The sequence below is a fragment of the Leucopleurus acutus genome (assembly GCF_964270905.1).
Source record: "Leucopleurus acutus genome assembly, chromosome: 8".
Taxonomy (NCBI): domain Eukaryota; kingdom Metazoa; phylum Chordata; class Mammalia; order Artiodactyla; family Delphinidae; genus Leucopleurus; species Leucopleurus acutus.
In genome coordinates, this window is record NC_139151.1 from 42,947,919 (window position 1) to 42,958,858 (window position 10,940).

The 10,940-nt window shown below is 34.3% G+C and overlaps 1 protein-coding gene across 1 annotated transcript; it reads right to left on the bottom strand.

Annotated features, from left to right (window-relative positions):
- Window positions 1-7,247: 7,247 nt before the first annotated feature.
- Window positions 7,248-9,362, bottom strand: LOC309965445 (protein kish-A-like; the record flags this gene model as incomplete). The annotated part of the gene is made up of 2 exons (XM_082844977.1): window positions 7,248-7,507; window positions 9,296-9,362. The coding sequence occupies 2 exons, from the start codon at window positions 9,360-9,362 to the stop codon at window positions 7,248-7,250; spliced, it is 327 nt and encodes a 108-aa protein (XP_082701103.1).
- Between the last annotated feature and the right edge of the window lie 1,578 nt (window positions 9,363-10,940).

Here is a 10,940-nt window from a genome sequence, read left to right on the forward strand (position 1 = left end):
TCAACCTGCTCTGGAAGGCAGAGAGGCACCTACAACCACCAATAAACCATCAGTGCCATCTACGTGCTTGTAGAGAAAGAAGGGTCTTGAGTGGCCTATCACTGAAAGTGAGGAGAAGGAACAATAAGGCTATGGGATTCAGGAAATAAGTAATAAGTTCTACTGGTTGTTAATAACCTTTAGTTTAGAAACCTTGTTGAATCCAGATCATTGTAAATTTATAGGCAGCTATAAGATGTATAAGTTCTGGGGATCTAATGTGCAGCATAATAACTATAAATAATACTGTATTGTGTACTTGAAATTTACTGAGAGTAGATTTTAAGTGTTCTCACCACAAACACACACACATACAAACACACACACACAGTAGCTATATGAGGTGACAGATGTGTTATTTAACTTTGTGGTAGTCATTTCACAATATATAGGTATATCAAATCATTGCATTGTACACTTTAGAATGTACAGTTTTTATTTGTTAATTATATCTCAGCAAAGCTAGGGAAAATAGAACAAATACAGAGAGAGCCCATACACTCTTTACCCAGTTTCACTCAGTGGCAACAACCTGCAAGACTATACTATAATATAATAGCACATCTAGGGCACTGACACTGACACAGTAAAAATACAGAATATTGGCATCCCTATAGGGATCTCTCATGTTTCCATTTTACGGCCATGCCTACTTGTCATTTCAAAAATTTCATAGAAATGGGATGTAAGTTTTTTGCATTGGCTTTTATTTACTCAGTGTAATTCTCTAGAGATTCATCCAAGTTATTACAGGTCTTAATAATTTGTTTCTTTTTATTACTAAGTAGTATTCCATCGTACATATGCACCACAATTTATTTAACCATTCACCTTTTGCAGGATGTCTATGTGGTTTCCAGGTTTGGGCTATTATGAATGAAGCTCTGCAAATATTCATGTGCAGATTTTTGTGTGAACCTAACTTTTCACTTCTCTGTGATAAATGTCAAGGGGTGCAATTTCGGATCATTTGGTACTCGGATGTTTAGTTTTTAAAGAAACTGCCAAAATGTTTCCAGAGTGACTGTTCCATTTTACATTCCCACCAGCAATGTATGAATGAACTGACTCTTCTGCATCCTTGCCAGCGTGTGGGTGGTGACACCATTTCGTTTTTTTTCTTTTTTTTTTTGCGGGCCTCTCACTGTTGTGGCCTCTCCCGCTGCAGAGCACAGGCTCCGGATGCGCAGGCTCAGCGGCCATGGCCCACAGACCCAGCCACTCCGTGGCATGTGGGATCCTCCCGGACCAGGGCACAAACCCGCGTCCCCTGCATCGGCAGGCGGACTCTCAACCACTGCACCACCAGGGAAGCCTGTGACACCATTTTTTGATCTAGTCATTCTAAAAGGTGTTGTAGTGATATCTCATTATGGTTTTAATTTATGTTTCCCTAATGGCTAATAATGTTGAATGTTTTTTTATATGCTTACTTGCCATCTGTGTAGCTTCTTTGTTTTATGTTTTCTTTTTGTTTTCTTGCAATTTTACTGAGCTATAATTGACAGCACTGTATAAGTTTGGTATACAGCATAATGTTTTCACTTACATACATCATGACATGATTATCACAATAAGTTTAGTGAACATCCATCCTCATATAGATACAAAATTAAATAAATAGAAAAGAAATATTTTTCCTTGTAATGAGAACTCAGGATTTACTCAACACCTTTCATGTAAAACATCCAGCAGTGTTAATTATATTTTTATGTTGCACATTATATCTTTAGTTCTTATTCATCTTATACCTGGAAGTTTGTAGCACCCTTTGAATGCCTTCATTCAATTCCCCCTCTCCCACCCCACCTCTGGTAAACCACGAAAAGATTTATGTCTTTTGATTGTTTTCTAATTGAATTTTTTTTAACTAATGAGTTGTGAGAGTTCTTTATGTATCTAGATACTAGTCTGTTGTCAGTTATGTACTTTGTAAATATTTTCCCCCAGTAAGTAACTTGTCACTTCAAATGTTTAAAAGGGTCTTTCACAGAGCAAAAGTTTTTAATGGCTTTCCTTTTGAATCTGGACTGGTCTTAATGAATGGCTTGACCAGTAAAATGTGGTGGAAGTGAAATTTTGGGACTTAAGAAGGCAGACCATAAGAAGCCTTGAAACTTTAGGTTTCTTTTGGATGTGACAGTTACTCAGATTTGCTTTGATTTTGGTAACTCTGATGGTTTTGAGGAATAATGGCCATACAGTTGGTAGCAGGTCACTAAGTCAGGATTTAGCTGATGTTTTTCTCATCATACTGCTGTTGTGACTTTTGAGGAGGAAGACCACAGGGGTAAAGTGCTATCCTCATTACATCATCTCAAGTGTACACTGCTGACTTCTATTTGCTAATATTTTGCAGAGGATTTTTGAGTCTGCATTCATAAGATTTATTGGTTTATAGCTTTCTTTGCTTGTAATGTTTTTAATGGTTTTAGTCTGTAGATTTTCCATATACAATGTGTTTATCTGGCTTTAATATTAGGGTAAACCTTGCCTCGGAAAATGAAGTAGGAAATGTCTCCTGTGCCTATATTTTCTGGAAAAGATTAAGGAGAATTGGTACCATGTCTTACTTAAATGTGTGGTGGAATTCACCAGTGAAACCACAAGTATTTTCTTTTATGGAAGTTTACTAATTAGTCAATATCTTTAAAAAAATTAGACCTATTCAGATTATTTCTCCTTGGTGAGTTTTAGTAGATTTTGTCATTCTAGGAATTGGTCCATTTCACCTAAGTTATCAAATTTGTGGGCATAGAGTGGTTCATAGCATGCCTTATTACCCTTTTAATGTTCATGTTTTCACTAGCTATGACTGTCAGGAACTGAGCTGGGCTTGGAAGAACTGATCTGTCAAGGGTCAGAGTGCTCAGTTAAGACAACAAGCCAAAAAAGAATTTTGTATTTTTGTGTTTTTGTATTTTCTGTGTATTTTCACAGCAGCTAAGAAGGAGTTCATCTTAATTTTAGGTATTTTTCTCTTTTTAACATTTTCTAAATTTATAAAGTTTATGTAATGTTTAAAAACACCTATTAGCCAATTCCACCCTCCCCCAAATTCTACCATTTATAGACATAAGGAGAATCATTCTATATGCATTTGTGTTCACAGACATAATCAAGATAATGGAGGCAGGGGCAGAATTTATTTGCAGCCTACTATAGACTGGCATAGGCTAACTTTTGTATTTATAGTTATTAATTTAACTCTTACAACAGCCCTATCAGGTAGTTATTATTCCTAGAGTGCACATGATAGATCAAAGGTTTGGAATGAAAATCACATCCCCAAATTCATGCAGCAAAGAACTTTTAGAGTAAATGCTATACCAAGCTTATTTATCCTGGACCTAATGAAAATGTGAAACATATAGGGTCAATTTTTGCTTTATAATTTTGTCAAGAAATTGGCATATACCTGATCATTGATTATAGATGAGTCACCAGGGGAAAAGTGTTTACTCTTCCTTTCTTCACCTTTTTGTACTCAATGTGCTTTTTACCACATTGTACATCGTATACATGTTACATCCTAATCAGCTCCTAAAATGCTTCCTGACCCCAATATTTATTTTCTTATTTGAAATGCACTAAGACAGAGTATAGACACAAGACTCTTAGTACAAGACTCTTGTGCTAAGACCGTAAATTCAGCTTTCTAAGAGCTCAACAAGTCAGCACCAAATATTCATGTAATTCTCCACAAGTATATTCATCCCCAGGAATACTGCATTCTGTACTTTGTGCAAAATCATCTGTTTCTTCTTGTGTTAGCTGCTAATCCCACAGCCTAGAAAACCATAATCCTACCTTCTCTAAATCCTATCTTGGAAGAGAAACCTTGTCTAGAGAAAAAGAGGAAACTTAATACAGCTTAAGGTGAACCAGTAATCCTTAACTTTGTCTACATAAAATCTGCCCCAGCTGTAACACAGTGACAGGGTTCTAATGCAAAACACATGTGTGCTTTATCATGACAAATCCAACATCCTGAGAAAACTAAGCATTTTGATTTTTTTTGTAATTTAGATGGTGATTTTTAAGATTCTTGAACAAAAAAAGAGTTGAAATAGCAATTAAATAGGGTTGATAAAACCTTTTTTATAGAAATATCATGTTACCAAAATACCTTGGAATCAGTTATATTCGTCTGTTTATTCTATAGGAGATTTCACTCAGTAGGAAATGACCTTATCATCCCAGTAGGAAGTAATCTCCTTATCTCAAATTGAGAACTTAATTAGCAATCTTACCTTTAGGAGTGTGAAACCTTTATATTCATTCTTTTCTAGTGTATTTTGGAGAATCAAGGGTTCCTGAGTTGTCAGATATACAGGAAAGTTCAGGAGCTCTCCATGATTTTCTTCATGGGGGATCCTGACTTTACATACTCAGTCAACCTGAAGGTTAAACTTAAGATTTCACAGCTTTTGTGAAGTTCTTTGGAATAAAAATAGTTTGATCACAATTATACTAATCTTGTACTTTTCTAAGTATTAAAACCAAAAGCAAAAATACCTAGACCAATCTAAATTTGGTTTCCAAATGGATAGTTCACTTTTTGCTGAGAAGTTAATTCTCTAAGATGCTATGCAATAGCTCAGTGGAAAATTTATCAGATAAAGATTTATTTTCAGTACTTGAGATATTGAGTAAAAGTCAGTTGATGTGGTTAAACTTTCTGTTTCTTTATTTCGTTATTTATTTATAGGCTTTAGTTTCTAATTGTTGGGAAATGCAATTTTTAGTATGTTTATAACTTACTGCCTCTTTCTCTTCCATATACACATTTGCTTCTCTAACTAAATATCAGAGTGTTTTTGGATATTTGTGAAATAATTTTTTCAAGGTAGAGGGCACTAAAAGTGGGGAGAATAATTGCAGTCCATTTTTCCAATAGCTCAGTGTTTCAGTAACCTGTTTAAAAGTAACTAATGCCAAAGCTTAATAAAAATTTTTTGATAGTGCTTGATAATACTAAAATAATATGCTAGACTGTCCTTCAATTAGCTAACATACTTCTGTGTTTTAGAGATATCCATATATACCTGCTAATGGTAAAAATGTATGATATTAAAAGAATGCAATTCATAGTTTAAAATAAATTTGACTGTTAAAGCTATTCAGATATGGTGAGCACAAAATAAATAAAATTTTAATTTGCAAGTCTTAATGCAGTTAGTGTTGTAGATTGGTGAGGAGGTAATTTTTAATCAGTGAGGACTGAAAAAAGACAAATATAAAGCTTCTTATTTCTTAAAGAACAATATTCCTCTGGTACTTTGGCAAAGCTGGGATAATATTGCATGTTGTCAGATATATGTGCATATATCTGTATGTTTTCATATATATATATATATATATATATATATATGTATTCTTTAGTTAACTAGGGTAAGAGTTAATTTTTAGATAACCAAATCATTACAAAGCAATACTATAGTCATCATAAGAAGATCTATAAAGGAATTATTCTATTTTGTGTCCATTATTTAGAGGTATATTCTATTGATCTTCAGATCATATATTCTCAATATAAATTAACTTAAAATTTAGTTAATATGGAAGTTAAACGAAAGCTTGGAAGAGGAGTTAGGGTTGTGACTTCATGCCAAAATGAAAAGGCATTGACACCTTGTTATTCATAATTGCCGTTATTAAATACACATGACATTTGACATGGTATATTTAACTCATAGTAAAAGAATTTATAGATAAGGAAATGAAGGTGAAAAGAAGATAAGAGGTGATAGAGGATTATTTTGAACAAGATCTACATGCTACCAAGGCCAACACTGCCATCCACATCCTGCTGTGTCTTATAGGACATATATATATATATATATATATATATACGAAAACTAAAAGTGATCAATATATAAACCTGAATTTTTTTTTAATTTGAGGGCCAGAAAGATTGGATCTCTGGCTTTATAACTTTGATCTGACTGTTCTCACATGAAATAGTACTTGTGAAAAATATGGGAATCTCTTCCCTCTTATAACTTCAAAATTTTAAAAATTGAGTTTGAATCCTTTTTTTCCACGAATAAATTGTATATCTAGTGTTACTATAATCATTCACTAGAAAAAGCATCATAATTCTAAAATCTCCTGGTTTTCTGATTTGCAAATTTTGAAATATTTAAATGATTGTAAAAATTACCCATAGAAACTTGTAGCAAAATATTTCCCTACATTTCTGGGGTGTAATCTAGGATGAGTGTTTTTCACTTTGCTTTATTTTTGGTTTTTCATATACTTTCAGCAACAGGAAATTTTTCTTATTGTCTTTCAATTGAGACAGTATTCCAAAGCACTAGATTACTATTCTATCACAGAATTATAATCCTATCAAGCTTCTAAAGGATGTTAGATTTCATGTCAATGTTCCCTCTTCATCACTCTCTTCCTTGTGTTTTCTTTTTCCTCCCTCATATCTCTCTTCTTCCACACACTTCTCCATAAACTGTTTCTTATTGTGAAAAATGATGAAAAACAATTCTTGCAAGTGTTATTTTATTTTTATTTGTTTATTTTTATTCTGAATTCTCTTATGTTAAATAGGAACATTTTCTCAATAGCACTCTTAAGTCACTTCTCATTTATCTTCCTCCTTAAGAACTGCATAGGCTTGTTTTAAATAGTTTAAACACCTGTAATAAACTACAGTTTGCTAGGAGTAGGGGTACTCTGGTTAATGCTCAAAATGATGTGGCCAGAGGAAAAGCAAGCATTATTAAATATGAATGCAATCCTTACCAACGCGAATTGAACATTTTTTCTTTTTCAATAAAAAAGGTAGTCCAAAAAAAGTCTCATTCTATAAAGATTTATCGTTTCCAAATCACAGTGAAAGGAACTTAATTTACCAATTTTGTTTTCGCCTATGTGCCTTAAAGATACCTCACTAAATACTGGTATCTGACACAACAGAATGACATATGCAGAATGTAATATTGTAGTGACAGTACTGAGGTTGATTGTTACAGACATATTTAAACTCTGAGTATTAAATTGTTATATCCTAATTATTTATATAGAAATTGGTCCAATAACTAAAATAGAGAAAAACAGCTGAAAATTTATCTCATTCAATGTTCAGAGATAAAAGTGTTAACCATTCTTTCCATTATTTTCTGCAGATAAGTCCTTTATTTTTTTCATATTTAAATCTGATGGCAACTGAATTCTAGCATTTTTCCAAGCTACTGTATGAAGAGGATGCTGAAGGCCACCACAACACAGCATATCACAACATAAGGACTGTTCCATTCACCAGTTCTGACACACTTCCAAAATATACCCAACGGCCCAGTTTTATTTCTGTCCAGGAGGCTGAGTGCCAAGGATTGGATATAAGCACAGGTACATAGAAGCAGCAAGATTACAGTCAACAGACTCTGAAAATTGAAAATGGCAGACCTAGTGAGGCTGGCGAAGCCCCAGCCACATCCCCCTTCTGGGCCTGGGGCAGAAGAGGCATGCAGGGGGGTAAGAGGTGTGCAGGTTCGGCTTGCCTTTCTCGCTCCTTCCGCGGTCTGCAAGTGTTATTTTAATATGGCTTCATCACTGAGTCCAGGGCATTCCTACTATGTGACTTAACTATAGACAGCTGTTCTGAATTAGAAAAAAACATTTTTTTCAGTCCAGTTGAGTTAAGTCAAAGTTTTTAAAAAAAAATCAATCACAGATGTTTCAAATCCTGGCCATCATAAGTCTTTAGTACTTATTGTTTATACCATTCATTTGGAGCAAAGCATATGCTACCTTATATTTTAAATTATTTTTAGAATTCCCTTTCCCCTGTACTTCATTATAAGCTTCAGTGCCTAGATAGTTCAAACTTCCTTGCAGACCTTGTATCTAACCCCGCACACAACATATGTTCCATATGTATTTTTTAATTCAAACTAATTCAAATCAACTAACATGTTTTGAGTGCCTTCTGTGGTTAACTTAAATAAGAAAAAAAAATAGGTTGTTTTTATCTCAGAATCATAAAACCAACTTTCAGGGGATTGTGGATGTTTTGGAAAGAAAAGGCTTGTCCTATAACTAATGCAAAGTTGCCTAAGAATAGTGGTACATGAAGGTGCAAAGTAGGACATAGAAGAACCTGGTTACTTTATTCACCTTGATAAAAAACATTAATGAAACATTACCTTTTGTGACTTTTCTCAGAGGGAGACATTCCAGTTGACTGACATTGAAAGTAGTACATGGTAGATGATCAATAAACATTGACTAGCAGAGATGGTTTGTGAACAGGCAAGGAAAATGAAACAACCAAAAAACTCAAGGTTAGGGAGAGCCTAAGCAAATTACCTGATTCAATTAGAACACATGGAGTATGAAGGTTAAAAGTGAAATTGGGCATGGTGGTAGTATTTATACCATGGAAATAGACAAATAATTCAAAGTAAATTAGAGCTCCCTTCCCCTCTCCTCTGCAGAGCTGGAGATAATCAGATTTCTGATTTTTCCCCACCAAAATTTTGTTAAAATTTCATAAAAATGGAATAGTAGAGTATGCATATTTTGATAAGGTAACTTAAAGACAGCTGAATACTTGAGATTTATTCTTATTTCCACATGTATCAGTGGTTTGTACCTTTTTATTGCTGATTAGATTTCCAGTATACAAATATACTATAGTGTAAGTCATTTTCCTATTAATACATACTTGGGCTGGTTCTAGTTTTGGGCTGTTATGAGTGAAGCTTTTTTATGAAAATTCTTGTACAAATATTTTTGTAAACATATTTTTCAATACTCCTGGACAAAGATATAGGTTTCCTGAATCATCTGGTAGATGTATGTTCAAGTTTATTAAAGAAAAAAACAAAGCAAGCAACAACAAAACATCCCTTAGCCAAAGTGGTTGCTCCATGTTATGTTTTGCCAAAAATGCATGGTAGTTAGTTGTCTTATATCACCTCCACAACGTTTACAGTTTTATTATGATATATCTTGAAAAGGGTATCTTTAAATTGACTTTCTTTGGTGATCTGTGAGCTTCATGAAATTTGATATCTAAAGCTCTCCCCAAATTTGGGAACTTCTCAGCCATTATTTCTTTAAATAAGTTCTCTGCTCCCTTCTCCCTTTTTTTCTCCTCTTCTCCTTCTGAAACTCCAATAATTTACAAATTGGTTCTTTTAATGTTATCTTATGGATCATGTAAGCTTTCCTCACTCTTTTTTCTTTGTCCACTTCAAGGAGAGTAATTGCAAGTTCCTGCCTTCAGTCTCACTGATTCTGTCTTCTGCTTGATCAAGTCGGCTGTTGATGATCTCTATGGCAGTTTTCATTTCATTCATTGTATCTTCAGCTCCAGAATATCCATTTGAGTTTTTAAATGATTTCTATACTTCTGTTAAACTTATATTGACCATGTATAGTTTTTCTGTTCTCATTGAATTATCTTTCTGTGTGTGTGTGTGTGTGTGTGTGTGTTTGTGTGTGTGTGTCTGTGTATGTGTGTGTTGTAGCACATTGAGTTTTCTTCAAATAGCTTTTTTAAATTGTTTATCTGGTAAAATGCACATCTCTAACTCTATGAGGTTAGTTATTGGTAAATTTTGATCTTTTGGCATCAAATTTCCTTGAATTATTTCATGGTTTTGAAGTGTTGCATTGCTGATTATATTTGAAATATCAGCCACCTCCTCCAGTCTTTACTGACTGACCTCAGGAGAGAAACACTTCCTACAGCACTGGTAAGGAATCTGAGGCCTTCTCAGATCTTCTAGGCATACACCTGCCCTTGTGTCATGTAGCTCATTATTCGATATTCTGGATTGGGGTGAGAAAAATGAGCCCCTTTGGCAGCATCCTGTATACATGGGGAAGCCAACCCACTCACACATTTTCTCTTTGTGCTGAGGAAGAATTCACAGGATGAGGAAGATCTCTCTTGACCTTAAGCTGTGTCCTCTTGGAGGAGGTGTGATGCATGTAAAGTTAAATGGTTCCTCTTACTATCTCCAAAGCATCAAAACTCATTCTTTTTTTTCCTCAAATGGTCTGCTGGAACTTTTCCTCTAGAAACCTGGACTTCTACAAAGGGTTTCATCTGTGGACAATTGACTGTGTCACTGTTTTCCAGGGGCTCCTGTGCTGTGGCCAAGAGAAGCTGGAGCTTGTTCATGAGCCACTGCAGGGTCCACATCTAGGACCAAAGTCTGGCTGCCAGCTTCCCAATGCATGGGTGGCCCAGATTCCTCCCAGGCCCCTTGGTGTATGATGCTGTACCACAGCTTCCTCAAAAACACTTTTTTCTATGGATGGATGTCAAATTTTTGTTGTGAGGGACATCTTATGCTACGATAAATGTTTATATCACCTATGCGTTTTATCTTAATTGTCAAATTTATTGGCATAAAATTATCCACAGTATCATTGTTTTATTCTCTCAATGTCTGTCAGATCTGAGGTGCTGTCTTTTATCCCTAACTTTTCAGTCTTTTTGTAGTTAATATTGTATTAATTAAATATGTGTTAACCTTTAATTAATATAGACTTTCATCTACTGTTCTCATTCTTTTTACAATACTAGATTCTATTATACTAACATACATTATAAACAAGAAAAGAAAACACAATCCTTTTTGTTTCAAACAATCCTATGTAGTTTAAATAAATAAGAAAGAAACAATGCTTACTAAACATTCACCATTTTTGATCCTCCTCATTTCCAGCCTGAAGAACTTCCTTCAGAATTTCCTATAGTGCTGATCCAATGGAAATGAATTCTCCATTGCATTTTATATAAAAATTAATCTATTCCATTTTCAGTGTCAACGGATATATTTGTTTGGCTGAAACTATGGTTTGATAATAAATCCCTTCCAAGACTTTAATGATGTATTCCAATGCTTTCTGAACTATATATTTTT